Genomic DNA, 19489 nt, shown 5'->3' with positions numbered 1-19489 from the left:
TCACTGCTGTGGCCCCTCCCACCGCGGAGCACAGGCTCCGGAAGCGCAGGCCCAGCGGCCATGGCCCACGGGCCCAGCCGCTCCGCGGCACGCGGGATCCTCCCGGACCGGGGCACGAACCCGTGTCCCCTGCACCGGCAGGCGGACTCTCAAACACTGCGCCACCAGGGAAGCCCTGTCAGAGTTTTAAAAATGTTAAGCAATGCAGATAGTTCTATCCCCATCTCTCTCCACATCCTTAAAAAGCAAAAACTATCACTATTAAAACTCCATTCCTATTTATGAATGAAGAATTCTCATGACTTGAAAGCTTTCCCAAATGTCCCATCTCTAAGACTATCTTCTTTAGAAAGGAGAGCTCCTGTATGTCTTCAACCTCTTTTCACTTCAAAAACTGCTTCACGGTTATTGACATCAATACCATTTTTAAAAAATTAAAAAGTGAACTAATACAACAGCATCATTAATTGAAGGGATACTATATATTAAGATTAGTGGCTTTATCAAGGACAATTTTTAAGTGGAAAAGTCAGTACTCAGATGCAGTTCTGACTCTCAAGCCATAACACAGCCTTTCTGAATGAATGAATAAGATCACTATGTTAAGTTTCATAGGAAGAGAGGAAACAAGCATTGTGACATTCTTTTTCACTTGGCAAAATGGCCATAGGAGCTGAAAGGACAGCCTAAAAGACTCAAGTAGCTGGCTCTTAAACCCTACAGCAAGACAGTGGCAGAGTTGGAAAGGATTCCAGATGTCTTTACTATTAAGCAATAGAATCCTGAATAACTTTCCATCACTCCAGAAAGTTACTGTTCCCAAGTGTAGCGAGAATTAGAGACCTGAATTAAGACAGAAATCTTTGTTTCCAGTTATCTTTAAGCTCCTGCCAGTATCATGGTCCCAATAGGAGAAAACACAAAATTATAATCCCAATCAAGTCTTGCAACATCATATGCTATTTCAATAAGTTACTGGAACAACAATCCAAATACTAGTTAAAAATAATTAAAGTGGATGACGATTAGCAATGCTTTTTGTTTTACTTTTTTGCCCATCCATACAAAACAGGAAATAATTTTCATGTAAGAGCTGCTATTCAAAACTTTGCTTTTACTCTGTTACTAGTTACATTAAATGTAGTAATGTTTTTTCTCCTTGGGTCTTCATAATACAAGAAAGCAGTTATATGACCTTTTTTGACATTTACAAAATACCCTGAATAGTATTATTGAAGCTCTTAGAAATTTAGTGAGAACATAATATTATCCTATTTAAAAGGAAAAAAATATATGATCTTGAGAAATCAAAAAATACCTGTGTCTCAGCAATAACTTCAGTTTCAGACGTCTGTGTTTGTAGTTTTATTTTGACATTGACAAGAGAGCCTCACTGGGCAAAAAGCTATTAAAAAGTGTTAAAACTTTAAATTTTAAAGTATTTAAAATTTAAACTTTAAGGTTTAAAGTATTTAAACTTTGCCAACATGGCAAAGAAATTACTAACAGCAGGAACAACTGGTCTCTGTGGAGGTTTTTTCCCTGTTATACACATAGCCTTGTTCTGGCCCATATGCAAGAGCTTCCAGACTTTCTCTAAAACATTTTTTATACAGAGCTATGGTTCTTAACTTTCTGAACCCAGGTCACTTAAGCCACTATAGCCAAGCTACTCCAAGTACCCAAGTCACTTGCCAGCATGCACGTGTACATCTATGTGCATGCACGCACACAAAGACTTGTACATTCAGCCTTCAGATGATTAAAAAGTGTATAATTATTAATGAAAGACTTGGACTCTTAGAATAAGCTATTTGTATTAGAAAAAAGATTACAGAAAGAGACACATCATAAGCCTGATACTACAAGAGACCAAGTCAATAATCACTTTAGAGGACCTTTTGGTGATACCTTTATTGCAAGATCACACTAAAAGTATTACTCTAGAGTAATGGCCTGAGAAGGTCCTCTTACAAGTTAGCAGGAAAGCTTCCAAAAGAATGTATGAGAGCACTTTCCCTCCAAAGAATATTCTATTTCCGACATAAAACTAAACTGAAAAAACCCAAACACTAACACTAGAAAATTCCACAATAACAGTCAATAAATTACAACATTTTTGTTTGTATTACAAAAGGAAAGATAGTCTTCATGGCCATCTGTTCCAAAAGTTTCAAAGATCACTGGTCTAGAGGGCTAGTATTCCAGTCTTTAAATCGGGTTCGAACAGAGAAAAATTTTATTGAAATCTCTATGTCAGTGTAGATAAGATAATTTGACCATCTGTTTCCTGAATGTTACATAAAACCTTCCTTACACCATATGTAAAAATAAAACATTCTACTTGGCTAACCTTTATGGGATTTCAATTCCACTTTTCCCAGTTGGCTGACATAAACATCTATGGCACCCTGATAAGTCGAGGCACTTAGACATCCAGAAGACGAATCTAGGAGGAAGGAAGAACCATAAGCATAATCGTCTTATTTGAGTAACTGAAATTATAAACTTGAATTAAAAGGCTCTACTTCAGCATTAGGATAAGGAGCTAAGAGTCCTGCAAGGTTTTGTATTTTCCTTATAACTATACCATCTTTTGCTTTAAAATGAAAACAGAATCAGCAATCTAGAAATCTACAGCTGGGTAACTAATAAGAAAATCCCTATGCTTGTAGTAATCTCCAAAACTTAACTCTAAACATGTTTACTCTAAAACCTAATGTGTAGTTAGGACAGTACACAAGCAATGACAGCCAAGACCATTAAGCACCATTGATACATTTAGTTTATTATCAACTTTCAATATTTACTAAAGAACTCTATTTCACGTACAGTCACATATAAGTAGTAGCGAAGTTAACAAAAATCAAAACTCTTATATTTTCTCCTTTTAGCAAATTTGCTAGTACTAAAAAGTGCGGCTAATAGTGAAAGATTACTCTAGATAAGGTTTTGTTGCATTTCTTAGAGGGACAGAGATGGGGGGGAGGGAAGGAATGACCTGAAAAGTGGGTGAAGCTTGTTAATATCTAAATATTTCAAGTTTCTGGAATTGAACAGATTATCTTTAAGTCAGGGGAAGAAAATTACAATTAAGGTGGTCCTGATTTGACACTCAAATTTCCCTAGGTCAACAATGAACCCAGTTTTCAATCAGCCAACATTTCAAGTTCCAGGGAAAGCTGACAGTCAGATAAACAAGAGAATTATGTTGAAGAGTCGGTGCTAGGCAGCTTCTCCTTTTTCCTCCTCTCCCACAGCAACAGAACTTTCAGTTCAATATTCTATCTGATTGCCCTGAAAAGAGCAAAGCATATTTTTTTAGAGAGATCTCTTAAAAAGCATATTTTATCAGGAGGTTTTATTACTTCAAAGTAGAAACCAAGTAGGGAGTATGGTGAAAATAATGCCAAAAATTACATTGTACTTTTTGCAAAATGTGAAGCAAAAAACATTTGTACACTCACAAAGGAGCCAACATTCTTCTTTACAATAAATGTTAAATGACTGTAAACAAAGGCAAAAATTTGCGAAGAAACTGTTTAAATTTGACTTCAAGATAATTTATCTCTAACCTATAATCAAAATGCCATTTATCAGATCCAGTGTATTTAATTTTTAAGTGTCAAAACCGAACACTGAAGCTGGGAAGTTAAGTCACTGGACATAAATGACAGAACAGCTGGACAAGGATGAATATTTCTCTTCTCAGGCACCAAGAGAAACTCCTTTAAAAATCTCTTACTACATCCTAAATAAGTCAAGTAAATATATATTACAGTAAAATAATGTGAACTACAAAGTGTCTATTATCCCAAATTGAACAAAATAAAATATTTGAAACAACAGTTTAATTTCTTGCTTTCTCTAGGGGGAAAAAACCCACAAGATTTTTATATGGTTCATAAACAATACTTTTTATTTCTTTTCCCCTTCACATGGGACATAAACAACACCTAAATAATTATATCCTAAGCCACTAATTAATTACATCCTCATGTTATCGGTCTTGAGTTCTAATCACGGCCCATAAACAACACCTAAATAATTATATCCTAAGCCACTAATTAATTACATCCTCATGTTATCAGTCTTGAACTCTAATCATGGACCATCCACTGGAGGCTGTCAAAAAAATTAAAACTCAAGATGTGTTTTCAAAAGAGAAAGCAAACGTGGTATTTTAAAAGCTACGTAGCAAGACAAATACTAATTTTCTTTTGTATTCTATAATACAAATGATTGGAAAGAAAAATTACTTATCAAGAGTCAAATTAAGGCTTCATTCACAGAATTTCATTTTTCAGAGACTCACAAAACAGAAAAATTCTCTTATAGCTCTTGGAGGAAGACTTAAGGGAAATATGCATTAGAGATTAAGAAGTAAACAGAAAATTATTAGTCCAGACAGTGACTGGAATAAACTCCTACAGAGAGTTTTCTATCACCACAATTTTGGACAAAGATTTTGTTCATCTGACAGAGACCACTGAGTTTTCCTGGAAAATTACACAGACAAAAGAGAAAAACTGATGTCAACTACCAGCTAAAACTATATATAACCAAATAAATAGATATTTGTGGTATATACTCTGCTATTAAGCAAAGAATAACAGCTAAGCTCAAAAGGCTAAAATTCCAAACTTTTCTATTTTCCTTCAGATAAAGGGAGAATTCTCTTGAAATTGTTCAAGCATGTTCAGAAAATTCTTCTGCATTTTTATAATTTCACCTCGTGTCAACATGTAGATAACTAAGGAACAGCAACACAAAAGATATCTCTTGATTTCTGCAACTTGATTCCTACACTTCCAAAGCTACACTAATTGCAAGAACAAGGAACGAATTTTATATATAGGATGTAAAGGATTTGCAAAGGCAGAATTTTAAGGTCACTTCAAGGAAAGTTTTCTAAATTAATGTCCTGCTTAGGTATTCTATGTTAGGGAGATAGCATATAGAAGGCTGGGCTTATGAGAGACACACAAGGCAACCCCTACTGCTCCCCACACCCCCCAAAAAAACCTATGAAGATATTCTTTTTTAAAAGATATAATTACCAGTATACAGCTTTGGACAGTGCCTTCCAAAAGAGGCAACATAGGGCAGGGAAAGTAAAGCCGGGTGAGCAACTTCTGTTCCACCATTATCTACTACCAAGCTCTGCTTTCTCCTGTTGACTTTTTTTAAATGGAAGATGACCAGGTATTCCAGAAGAAGATATTATTTTTAAAAAATATGAGTCTAGGTAAAATCAGGGTTTTGATATACATAATCAAAATTTTTATAGCACTTCAGCTTCTAAGAGACCTCTATATGTATTATGGAAATTAGGAAGAACAGGGATGTAGGTTAGAATGTATTTACAAAATCCAAGTGACTGATGAGATTACCTAAGAAGCTAATCAATTATATTATCTAAACTAGAATTAAAGAACCATAATTACCCATATTCTTCTTAAAGGAATCATGGAGATGACACAATCCATTTTCCTGAAATCAGATAGTATAATACCTAAATCACCTCTAGTCTCATAATATTCCAATTTGATACTATTATATGGCCTTTTCTCTATATCCATTCCAGTATTTTGAAGCCTCTGCTAATCTAACAAATTTCCCTCTCAGGTACCTAAATCACTTTTTGTTTCTTTGTAATTGTTTTACTTCTACTGATCTCAATTTCTCAAAATCCAAGTTACTCAATTGACTTTAATTAGGGTGTCATGATTTGCAGAGTTGCCTTCAACTTTCTCCAGCAGATCTTTTACTCTAAGGAAAACACAAACCAATCAATCAAGAAATTTCAAATAAACATTACCCACTTGTCATCTTTGGGATTAAGGCATCAAACCCCAAATTTCTCCAGATTCATAACAACAATGGTTTTTAGACTCTACAGCAGGGTCGCCAAATTAGAGTCCCCCTCTTGTTTTTCTTAATAAAGTATTATTGTAACACAGACACAACTATTTGTTCCTATATTGTCAATGGCTGCTTTCATGTTAAAGTGAGAGAGGTCCATAGTACAGATAGACCGTGTGGCTCACAAAGTTTAAAAATTTTACTATCTGGCCTTTTATAGATAAAATCTGCTGCTCCTAGAGCAAAACATTTTGTTTTGAGTTTTTCCCCAAAAAAAACAAAATGTAAAATTTGATTCTATTTAAGACAAAGAGATTTACGAATGAAACCAGCCCTTTTTTCTAAGGCTTCAGTAATGTACAGATAGGTATACAATTCTTGCTTATAGAAATGAAAAAAGTTGTTGTCTTAAGGTAGTTGAAGCTTTTCATTGACCCTGATTGCTTACTGTTTTCTAGGGGTAATAGAGTTGCTTCCATCCAATTTACTAAAGTGAGAAATAGCACATCACCAAGTAGATAACTAGGACTTTGCTGACTTGCTTAAATATTATGTCAACTTTCTGTTTATTTGTTTAACCTCTTAAAGCAGTATGCTATTATTAAACAAAAAATTTAGCAATGTTTTTTGACTTATGAAAGAGCTCGAATGGGTTCTTGAAAAATTGTATGGCATCTCCTGCCCAGTTGTCAGCAGAAATGGGACGTATTCCCACAAATCAGTGACTTAGGTCCAGATATATTCAAAGGAAGAAACCTATCACAGGATCTAAACAGCTTTGATTTCTATATAAATGTTGGATGATTTCTGCTGTGCTCCTCTCTCACTTCCTCTCCCATTCTCTTTTCCTCCCTTCTTTTTCTGAATTAATCCTTGATATGAAAATATACATAATATTTTGAAATGATAGTACAATGTTTTACTCTTTTTTATTCATTTAATAAAATGTCAGGAATATCTTTCTATATTGTATACTATAGAGCTAGGTTATTCTTATTGTTAAAGGCTGAGTAATATTCACTTTATGAATGTACCATACTATAATTATTCTCTTACTGGGAACAACTTAAAATGTATACTCTCTTTTGCTATCATAAACAAAGAGATAAATGCCCTCAGGCATATATCTTTATATCCTTACCAGATTTTTCCTGGAGATAAAGTTCTAAAAGAGGAAGTGCTAGAGCAAAGCAAATGTAGATACTTCCAATTCTGATATATGTTTCCAAACTGACCTACAAAATGGTTGATCAATTCATACTTGAACTAACAACTGACAGGAATCTCTGTTTCACCATAACTTTCTCAACAATGGATATTATCAATGTTTTAAATCATGACTGTTTATATTTAGATGTTTTGGATTAGCAGTAAGGTGGAACAACGTTGTACATGTATATGGACTATTTCTCCTGTGAACTGCTTGTTCATGTTTATCCATGTTCCCATCCCACTGATTGTTCCTTTTCTTCTCATTTGTTGTACGTACATATGGATGGAGATTTTATATATATGTATCAGATATCTTTCTAGTTTGTTACCTGTATTTTACTCTGGTTTTTATGTGTATATATATATATATATATATATATATATATATATATTTTTTTTTTTTTTTTTTTTTTTTGCCGTACGCGGGCCTCTCACTGTTGTGGCCTCTCCCGTTGCAGAGCACAGGCTCCGGACGCACAGGCTCAGTGGCCATGGCTCACGGGCCCAGCCGCTCCGCATGTGGGATCCTCCCGGACCGGGGCACAAACCCGTGTCCCCTGCATCGGCAGGCGGACTCCCAACCACTGCGCCACTAGAGAAGCCCTCTGGTTTATATTTTACTCATACAGAAAAAAAAAATCAATCAACTCAGAATTATATACCTAATGATAATATTCTTCCAAAAAGAAGGCAAAATGAAGACATTTTTGATGAGAGAAAACTAAGAGAATTTATTGCCAGCAGACTTGGACTGACTGTAAGAAATGCTAAGGTAATGATACCACTTGTAAAATCATATTTTCAGGATGAATAAAGAGCACTAGAAATGGTAAATATCTAGATAAATATAAAATATTACTTTCCTCTCTTTTAAGTTCTTTAAAATACATATAACAATATAAAGCAAAAGTCTTATCAATGAATCAATATTAAGGGATCTATAATATATGTAGATATAAGATAGCCTATACTATAAAGAACAAGAACAGGTAAATGGATCTATCTGGTTGCAAGTCTTGTGCATTTTATATGAAGTGTCATAATATTAATTCTAAATAGACTGAGAAAAGTTAAATTTCTATATTGAAATCACTGGAAACTCCAATAAAAAATGCAAAAAGGTATAGCTAAAAAGTCAAAAGGAAAATTAAAATGGAATTCTGAAAAATATCCAATTAATGCAAAAGAAGTCAAAAAAAGGGAGGAAGAAAGAAACAAAAATAGAAGGGACAAAATAAAATAAATAACAAAATGGTAGACCAATACCCAACCATAACAATAATCATATTAAATGCTAATAGACTACAAACTCCAATTAAAAGACAGAGAATTCTAGGGACTTCCCTCATGGCACAGTGGTTAAGAATCCACCTGCCAATGCATGGAACACGAGTTCGATCCCTGGTCTGGGAAGATCCCACATGCTGCGGAGAAACTAAGCCTGTGTGCCGCAACTACTGAGCCTGAGCTCTAGAGCCCACGAGCCACAAATACTGAGCCCGCGAACCACAACTACTAAAGCCCGCATGCCTAGAGCCCATGCTCTGCAACAAGAGAGGCCACCACAATGAGAAGCCTGTACACCGCATCAAAGAGTAGCCCCAGCTCACCGCAACTGGAGAAAGCCCGCACACAGCAACGAAGACCCAACGCACCCAAAAATAAATTAATTTTAAAAAATTTTAAAAAAAGACAGAATTCTAAAAATGAATTAAAAAAAAGCAAGTTCCAACCATATGCTATGTATAAAAGATGCTTTTTTAAGCATAAAGACCGATTGAGAATTAACGGACAGAAAAAGATACACCACGCTAACATTTAGCATAAGGTGGCAAGAGTGCCTTTATTATTATTAACATTAAGCATAAGAAGGAAAGAGTGCCTTTATTATGATTAGACAAAGTAGATTCAAGACAACGAATATTACCTAGGATAAAGAAAGACATTTTATAATGACAAAAGGTTTAATTCACCAGGAAGACATAACAATCATGAATACGTATGTACCTAAATAACAGAGATTCAAAAGCCAAACGTAAAGCTGACAGAATTAGTTGAAAACTTTAACCCCTTCTCTCAGCAACTGACACAACAACTAGAACAACAACAAAAAAATCATTGCATTACACATCATCTTAAGGGCATGTAGCACTAGGCTAGAACCACAGGCCGGATGATAAAATAAATCATAATAAATGTAAGACAACTGAATCACACAGAGTATGTTCTCTAACCAGAATGAAATTTAATTAGAAATCAATAAAAACAAGAGATCTAGAAAAATCTTAAATATATGAAAATTAAACAAGAGACTTGTACAGACCAAAGATGAAATCACCAGCAAAATTTAAAATCTTTTAAAATGAATAATAATGAAAAATGCAACATTCCAAAATTTGGGGGACGCACCGCTTAAAAGAACTTATCATTTAAAAATTAATATTAACAAAGTCTAAAATCAATGACCTAACATTTTACCTGAAGAAGCTAGAGAAGAGCAAAGGAAATTCAAGGTAAATAAAAGGAAGAACAAAATAAAGAGCAAAAATCAATAAATTAGAAAACAAACAACAGGGAAATTAACAAAGTAAAAAGTTGGTTCTTTGAAAAGATCAACAAAATTGATAAAGTCTAGCCTCATTAATCAGGAAAAAGAGAATATAAATATCAGTATCAGGAATGAAACAGGGGGTATCAGTATAGATCCTATAGGCATAAAAATGACTATAAGGGAATACTATGAACATTATGTGAACAAATTTGACAATTTAATGAAATAGACAAACCCCTTCAAAATACCACTTACCAAACTGTAATAGCAGATAAAACAGAAATAGAATAACAGAATATCTATTAACAAAATTTAATTCATTATCAACAACATTCCTATTTGCAAGGAAGGTTTCACTGGTGAATTCTATCTAACATTTAAGGAAGAAATTATACCAATCTTACATAAATTTAGAAAAGAGAAAGGAGGGAATCTATTCAACTTCATTTTATAAGGACAGCATAATCCTAATAGCAAAACCTACAGAGATTTTACAAAATAAAAAATTACAGATCAACATTCATCATAAACATGAATGCAAAAATCCTTGACAAAATATTAGCTACCCAAACCCAACAATGTATAAAAAGGATAATAAATCATTATTAGGTACGGTTTATCCCAGGAACACAAGGTTGGTTAACATGCAAAAATCAATGTAGTTGATCATATTAATAGAGTAAAAAAAGAATAAAACATGCAATCATTTCAATAAATACAGAAAATGCATTTGACAAAATTCAACAACCATTCATGATCAAAGAAAAGAAAAAAAACTTTCAGAAAACTAATAATAAAAAAGAATTTCCTCAGTCTGGTAAAGAACATCTAGAAAAAGCCTGTATAGCTAACATCATACCTAAAAGGTAAAACAATGAATGCATTCCGTCTAATATTGTATACTAGGATTGGGAACAAGAGTAAGGAATCCTACTTTCACCACTACTATTCAATATCGTACTGAAGAACCTAGCCAGCCTAATAAGGCAAAAGAAAAAAAAAAGGAATACAGATTGGAAAGAAAGAGGTAAAACTGTATTAATTTGCAAATGGAGTGACTGCCTACATAGAAAAGAATTCTGGATTCTAAAAAATATGCTATTAGGACAAATAAATAAATTTAGCAAGGTCACAAGATATATGGTACATGTATAAAAATCAATTGTATTTTGTATATACCAGCAGCAGACCATTAGAAAAAGAAATTTTCTAAAATTCCATTTATAATAGGGTCAAAAACACAAATAAATTTAACAAAAGATGTGTCAGACCTCTACACTGGAAACTACAAAACAAGATGACAGAAATTAAAGATTTATATAAATGAAGAATTACACTATGTTCATGAATTGAAAGACTCAATTTTTGTGAGTGTCTCCTCTCTCCAAACTGATTCCAAATATAATTGCAACTGGATTTTTGGTAAAAAATTGGTAAAAAATTTTTGGTAAAAAATTGACTAGCTAATCTTAAATTTTATATAGAAAATCAAATTCAAAACACTTTTAAAGAAGAACAGGGACTTCCCTGGTGACACAGTGGTTAAGAATCTGTCTGCCAATGCAGGGCACACGGGTTCGATCCCTGGTCCGGGAAGATCCCACATGCCACGGAGCAACTAAGCCTGTGCACCACAACTAATGAGCCAGTGCTCTAGAGCCCACAAGCCACAACTACTGAAGCCCGTACACCTAGAGCCTGTGCTCCACAGCAAGAGAAGCCACTGAAATAAGAAGCCCACGCACTGCAAGAAAGAGTAGCCCCCGCTCATCGCAACTAGAGAAAGCCCGTACACAGCAGTGAAGACCCAACGCAGCCAAAAGTAAATAAATAAAATAAATTTAAAAAAAGAAGAAGAACAAATTTGGAAAACTACCTATTTTAGAGACTTACTATTTTTTTTATTTTATTGAAGTATAGTTGATTTACAATGTTGTGTTAATTTCTGCTGTCAAGTGACTCAGTTATACATATATATATTCTTTTTCATATCCTTTTCCATTATGGCTTATCACAGGTTACTGAATATAATTCTCTGTACTATACAGTAGAACCTTGTTGTTTATCCATCCTATATATACTAGTTTGCATCTGCTAATCCCAAAGAGACTTACTGTTATAAAGCTACAATAATCAAGACAGTGTGGTACTAGCCTAAGAACTGACAAATAGATCAATGAAACAGGAGAGACAGAACAGAAACAGATCCATACTTATACAGTCATTTGATTTCAGACAAAGATGTGGAAGTAATCCATTGGAGAAAGGAAGTTTTTTCAACAAATGGTGATGTAAAACTAGGTATTCATATGGGAAAAAATGAATCTTGATTCCTAACTCACAACAAATACGAAAATCAGAGATGGATCAAAGGTAAAAGCAACAATTTTAAAGCTGTTAAAAGAAACAAAGGATAACAGCTTCATGATTGAAGGCAGACAAAGATTTCTAAGGACACAAAAAGCAATAACCATAAAAATAACTGGTAAATTAGACTTCATCAAAATGGAAATCTTCTCATAGAAATACACCGTTAAGAAAATAATCAGGCAAGCCAAAGACTGAGAGAAAATATAGAAAAACAATATCTGGCAACTGACTTGTTCCTAGGATATATAAAGAACTCCTACAATTCAATAATAAAAAGAAATAACCCAACGGAAAAAATAAATGGGCAAAAGATCTGAACAAAACTTCACAAAAGATACACTAATGACCAATATACACACGAAAAAGTGCTGAAGGATGGACCTAGAGATTACCATACTAAGGGAAGTAAGTCAGTGTTGGGAAAACTAGTAAAATGGTCTTCTTCAGGCTTCAGAGGCAGAAGCAGGCCTCTGATCGACCTGTGACCCTGCCTGGACTGCCTGCCTGCTTGCACACCTAACAACTGCTGCTAGCAAGTCAAGCAGCACTTACGATAAGAAAGGGAATGGGTCTTGGAATTTCTTGAGCCCTGGGGACCTGGCCAGTCCCCTGGGGTCTGGAAAATCTTGTGACTCACATGATGAAATTAACAGCATTGTTACAACTGAACCAGAGCTGAATTTTTGAGCAAAAACTGCTAATAGTTTGCTGCCTTTAATTATAAACAGAAGCCCCCAGAACTCCAATCTGAAGTCTCACCTGTGTGATGCACGTACCACCCAGGACCCTTCCCAACTGGGGCTTCAGATTGCTGTTACTTGGGACTTCCCAGCTGCTGTCTGGATCTGGAAGTAGGTGTTGGCCCAATTCCGGTGATGTAAATACCCTGTAACATTTTTCTAATATTCTTATTCTTCTCCTTCTAATGATTTTATATTAAAATTAAGTTAAATCACCTCTCATTAAAGAATTGATTAAAACTTTGTGTGAGACGAGTGGTTATTTTGGCAGCGAATCCAATGAACCTTAAAACCGAAAGCAGGCTTTCGGCAAAACAGTCAGAGAAAGACAAATAACATATGATATCACTTTATGTATAAACTAAAATATGATACAAATAAACTTATTTACAAAGCAGACTCACAGACTTAAGATTACCAAGGGGGAAACGGGGGGAAGGGATAAATTAGGAGTTTGGAATGAGCAGATACAAACTACTATACATAAAATAGATAAAACTATATAGCACAGGGAACTATATTCACTATCTTGTAATAACCTCTAATGAAAAAAGAATATGAAAAAATATATATGTATAATTGAATCACTTTGCTGTACACCAGAAACACAACATTGTAAATCAACTATACTTCAAAAAAAAAAAAAAGTGCTGAACACCATTAGCCATTAGGGAAATGTAAATTAATACCAGAGATATACTACTATCCACATGCCAGAATGGGTAAAAACAAAAAGACTGACAATAATATATGTTGGTAAGGATATGGAGCAACTAGAATTCTCATACACTGTAGAAGAAAATGTAGAATGGAACTTTGGGAAAAGTCTGGTAGTTCATCATAAAACTAAACATAAACATACCTACTCAAACCAGCAATTCTCTTTTTTAAAAATTATTTTACTTGGTATTTTAGAATTTAATCCATATTTTATTGTCACCCCCTCACCTGCCCCCTTCATTTATTTATTTGGCCACGCCGTGTGGCTTGCAGGATCTTAGTTCCCCGACCAGGGATTGAACGCAGGCCCTCAACAGTGAAAGCGTGGAGTCCTAACCACTGGACCACCAGGGAATTCCCTCAAACCAGCAATTCTATTCCTAGGTATTAAGAAGGAAAAAAAAATACATATATATATATATGTGTGTATGTGTGATATATACACACATATATATTATATATACACATATAAATAAAATAAATATATACATACATACATATATACATACATGTAAAATAAATACATACACACAACATGGGATTGAACTGCACAGGTCCACTTATACATGATTTCTTTCACTAAATACATACTACAGTACTACACAATCTAAGGTGGGCTGAATCCGTAGATGAAGAATCACAGATGCAGAGGGCCAACTGCAAAGTTATATGTGGATTTTTGACTGCAGGGAGGGTTGAAACAACTCCTGCACTGTTCAAGGGTCAATTATATATATATTATATATATATATATATAAATAAATATATATATATATATAAAATCTCCATATCCATAAAATAACTTGTCTAAGAATGTTCATAGCAGCTTTATTTACAATTGCCAAAAACTAGAAACAGCTCAGGTAGCCATCAACAGGAGAATGGATATACAAACTAAGCTTTCTAGTCACCTGCTTCCACGTCGGCACCACTCTGATACAACAACTAGGTTGTTCTCTTTAAATACAAATTGTATTTAAATACACCCTGCCACCACCCTGTTGTAGTTGGAATAAAGTCCCAACTCCTACCACATCTACAAGGCCCTGTGATCTAGCTCTCACTTACCTCACCTCACACCATTTTCTCCAGAAGTCTCCCTTCTATATCTCAAAAATTATAAACTAATTCCATTTTAAGGGCTTGCACTGGCTGTCCTCTATCTGGGCAGCTGTGCATCCAGAATTTTACATGCCTCTTTCCCATTACTCTGGGCTTAATTCAAATATCTCTTCTCCAGACCCTCCCTGATTGCTAAACTAAGTAGCTTTCTTTTCCCCTCTCTCTATCCCATTACCCTCTCTTATTTATTCATTGTACTATGTGAAATTATCTTTTGTTATTTACATACCGACTGTTTTTTTTCCTCAGCCCGAAGGTGAGCATAAAGACATCTTGTTGACCAACATATTCCTCAGTACCTAAACGAGTTCCTATTATAAAGCAGGCACTCAGTAAATATATGTCGACTAGTTATTGCCATATTCAGGGTTGTCTTCAAATGCTAACACAATCTTAAGATCAATATAAACAGTGACATAGTTTATACTTTCTTCCAAAGTCTTAATAGAGATATTCAAAGAATTAAAGGAATTTAAGAAATGAACACTTCCCTTATTATTAAGGTTAAACATTGAATGACTACCATGCATTGGGCTGTGCTTTACATTATTTAATTTCTCAAAAACCTTGGGCTATATGGGTGGTAACCATGTATAAAAATGCAAATTCAGAGAGATTTAGTAATTTTTTCAAAGCCACACAGCTAACATGTGGTAGGACCAAAATTCACAGTCTTCTAAAGTCCATGCTTTTCCACACTATCACAGATCATGATAACTTAATAAATGCATACTTTTTCTCTTATTTTAAAAGATTCTTCCAAAATAGGACTCAAAATTTATCAATGATGTTTACAAAATTAGAAATTCAACCTTTATTTACCTTCACTTATTTGGAATTTTTAAGAGCAACCTAAAGCCACAGATGCCATTTATGTTTCACTGAAGAAAATTATAAAGGCTCATTAAATACTTCTATAATTGTGGTCAGTTATACTTCTTAACACTGAGCTCAGGTAATTTTCTCTGAATGAACAGAGATTTATTTAAGAAAAATGAAACACTTTGCCTTAAAATCTCTCTAATACTTAATAGTGGGAAAAGGGGAAAGTTTATAGGGGAATTCATAATGTTAATCAATTATACAGAGTGCAAAACCATCTTCAAAGATGTAAATTACTGATTTCATCCTTGCTATTACTATTCTTTTTCAGTATGGATAAATAACCCATTTATTTCCAGTTTTAGAGAGAATGGTTTTCCCTTTACGTTCCCACAATTCCATCCAACAATAATACTAGCATTATCGTATTATATTAGATTTTAAGTATTCCTCAAATTCACATCTGCCTAAAGGGCCCGCTAGTGGGTAATGAAACTTCTTATGCCTCCCAATTTGGAATATTCCCCTTCTTTTTCCTCCTTCCCTACTGCTACAAACTCCACCCGTGTCTAGGACTTTCTCTCCTCAGCTAGCTCAGCTTCTCACTAGTGTACCTTTTTTTCACCCTAGAAACTTCCCTTACTATCCCCAGATGTACCCTCTGATGAAATGGCCTGAAGAGTCAGCAGTGAATTTTGCTTTCTCACTGGAAAACAGGTAAATCCTGTCATGTTTTAGTTAAAATGATTTATAATCATCACTTAGGAAGCCTTTATCTTCTATTTATCCCTCACGGAACATAAAAGTTATAATGTCTAGAAAACTTAAAAAAGGATGTGCACTCTAAGCCAGAGAATCCAGAAGGAATGATAGTGAAAAGGACTGTTGGGTATATTCACTATTTCAGTCAGCACAAAGAAAAAGCAAATGTCAAATGTCAAAAAGGACAAAACCAGGAGGCCTGGCATTCACACTGGCAATAAGCCACAGCTGCTCAATAAAGAGGGAGTTTCCCATCCCCAAATCCCCACCCTCTAAGGCCTAGAAAACAACCACCACTCTTAGAGCTCACAGTGTTCCTTCACCCAACAGGCAAGCAAGTGCTATTTGGGTTAGAGAAAAGCTCTGTCTAAACTATCTGGAAGAGACTTCCCCGGTGGCGCAGTGGTTAACAATCCGCCTGCCAGTGTGGGGGACATGGGTTCGATCCCTGGTCCGGGAAGATCCCACATGCCACGGAGCAACTATGCCCATGCAACACAAACTGAGCCTGCGCTCTAGAGCCCGCGAACCACAACTACTGAAGCCAGCGCACCTAAAGCCCGTGCTAGAGACCGTGCTGCGCAAACAAGAGAAGCCACCGCAATGAGAAGCCCGCACACCGCAACGAAGAGTAGCCCCCGCTCACCGCAGCTAGAGAAAGCCCACGTGCAGCAACGAAGAACCAACGCAGCCAAAAACAAACAAACAAACAAACAAACAATCTGGAAATGTGAACTTTTGCTCCCACAGGCACAGCATCACATGTGGTGATTAGGTCTAAAGTACCACTAGCCACTATTAGTTCTGGCCTAGGATTAGAACAATTACTATAATTTAAATGGCTATTATTTATTGAGTATTTAAGCATATGTCAGACACTGTGCTAAAGTACTTTATATACCTCACTTAATCCTTACAAGAACCCCATACGATAGGTACTTACTGTTATTTCTATTTTTTTCAGATGTGTAAGCTGAGGTACAGAGAAGTTAGGTAATTTGCCCATGTGTAGAAAGTGGTGAAATCAGAATTCTAACAGTATTCTGATTGATACCAAACCTATAATTATACAGTATTTATAGGATGATGAACCAATGAACTTGCAGAAATAATTTCACATATTCCTATACTGGGTCTGCCTATATTTGACTAGGCAGAATCCTAATAGGTATATTTGGATCCTATTAGGTTCATCAGCTAAACTGTAGACTTTATTTACTCTAATTAAATATCACAAATATAGCTATTTTAAAAAGCACACAAAATTTACCAACCGCTTAGCACATACCTACTGTGATGTTACCCATCTTGCTTTGTAATGTTATATTACCTGTAAAAGAGAAAAAGACAACTTTATACATTAGGGATAATCTAAAAAGGAACTGTGTTAATGGTATCCTAAAACATGGTTAGATACCCACAACGTTATTTAATAACATTGTTATTATTGTTGGCAATTTTTCTCAGATCACAAACCTAGTGAGAGATTCAGTTGCAACTCGAAAATAAACAGATTTAGGCAACTATACAAATTCCCTTCCTCCACCCCACCTTAATCTTTTATAGCATAACTAAAAAACAAACCCCCATACTTTCCAGGAAACATGGAAGAAAAATAATGATTCTTCTAAAACCCTAAAATGAAAAAATTACTTAAATGTGCTCAATACTCATTTTCAATCTAAACATCACAAAATTTATCAGACCACACAAAGCCAAGTTTTGAACCAAATAACACTAAAATAATCCATGGAAAAAAGTAATTACTATTATTTTTCAGGCCAGTTTGGCATGTCTATCTGTTAGATTAAAGTGGTTTCTGTGCCAAGAGTTTAAAAGTTTTGAGGCAGTAATAATGAAAACACTGAAATACGACCAACAAAGAAAAAAATCTTAAAATATTTCCACCTTTCAATGAAAATATATTTTCCAGGATACGTATAGGATATTACAACCATTCTTCCCAGCCCCTTCCTCCAATACCAAAAACAGTAGGATTTTTCTTCATATGTGTTTGCATGTATAATTACTCCTAGTCATACTACCTATATTTACTGCACTGAAAGTGTAGGCAATATTATCTCTTCTACCATAATTCCAAAACTACAGTAAGAAGTAAAGGAATAACTTATCTCAGAATTAATCTAGAGTAAGTGAAATCACTTACTTCATTTCATGCATCTTGTAAATACTGACATGTATCAGTACCCAGGAAAAAGAAGAAAAAAAAGGCACTTGATTCATTTGTCCAAAGTCAAATGTGCTCTAAAAGTTTTATATTCCATCATACTTCATGTGAATATATGAATAAAATTGGGCTTGTGTGGGCTTCCCTGGTGCCGCAGTGGTTGAGAGTCCGCCTGCTGATGCAGGGGACACGGGTTCGTGCCCCGGTCCGGGAGGATCCCACGTGCCACGGAGCGGCTGGGCCCGTGAGCCATGGCCGCTGGGCCTGCGCGTCCAGAGCCTGTGCTCCGCAGCAGTAGAGGCCGCAGCAGTGAGGCCCGTGTACCGCAAAAAAAAAAAAAAAAAATTTGGGCTTGTGTGAAGTTAAGCTTATAAAACTATTTTCAAGTTTCAGTAAGTTACAAGGTTGTGAAGAACCTCCTGTTAAATGGTTAAGTAAATAAATATTATTTCATTGGTGTGCTCTAGATACTCTTCCAATTTTCAAACCCAGTAAATGCAGATTCACATGCAAGTAGTAGCCAAAGATCTTATAGCTTCTAAGATGGCTTCCAATGATCCCTGCCTCCCGGTATTCATGCCCTTGTATAATCTCCTCCACTCATGTGTATGAGATTTGCTTTGTTTTTACCAAAGAGAATACTAAGGGCAAAAATGATGGGATGTTACTTCCAAGACTAGGTAACAAAAAGATTCTGGCTTCTGTCTTGCCAGCTGTCTTTTGCTCTGATGGAAGCCAGCTTGCCATGTTGTCAACTGCCCTATGAAAGAGGACCAAGAGCAAGGACCTGAAAGAGGCCCCAAGCCAAGAGAATCTAAATTGAATCCTGCCAACAACCATGAGTGAACCAGGAAGCAGATTCTCTCTTGGCTGAACCTTCAAATAAGCCCATGGCCCCAGCTGATACCTTGATTACAACTTCGAGAGAGATCTGGAGGCAGAGGACCCAGTTAAGCGACACCCAGATTCCTGACCCATTCAAAGTGTAAGAAAATAAATGTTCGTTGTTTTCAGCTGCTAAATTTGTTACGCAGGACGAGGTAACTAGAAAAGATTTTGAAAGCTGGAAGTGGGGTGATGCCACAATAACTAAAAATATTGGAATAGCTTTGGAACTTGACAGTAGGCATAGGCTGG

General features: G+C 35.3%; 1 protein-coding gene across 5 annotated transcripts in view; it reads right to left on the bottom strand.

The window, feature by feature from the left end:
• The window catches only part of FAM185A (family with sequence similarity 185 member A), a 72241-nt gene that overhangs the window by 28035 nt on the left and 24717 nt on the right, over positions 1-19489 (bottom strand). For 4 of the 5 annotated variants that reach the window (XR_007479219.1, XM_033439681.2, XM_033439695.2 and 1 more), the window contains 2 exons: positions 17453-17494; positions 2354-2449 (listed from right to left, as the gene is read on the bottom strand). Coding sequence is in view for 4 of the 5 variants with exons in the window: in XM_033439681.2 (XP_033295572.1) it covers positions 2354-2449; positions 17453-17494 (138 nt within the window). In the remaining variant the exon portion in view is untranslated. The remainder of the gene's footprint in view (positions 1-2353; positions 2450-17452; positions 17495-19489) is intronic. The other variant, XM_033439684.2, reaches the window with a different exon arrangement.

The sequence above is a fragment of the Orcinus orca genome, chromosome 9 (genome assembly GCF_937001465.1).
Source record: "Orcinus orca chromosome 9, mOrcOrc1.1, whole genome shotgun sequence".
In the NCBI taxonomy this organism is placed as follows: domain Eukaryota; kingdom Metazoa; phylum Chordata; class Mammalia; order Artiodactyla; family Delphinidae; genus Orcinus; species Orcinus orca.
This window is presented reverse-complemented; position numbering and strand designations above follow the sequence as displayed.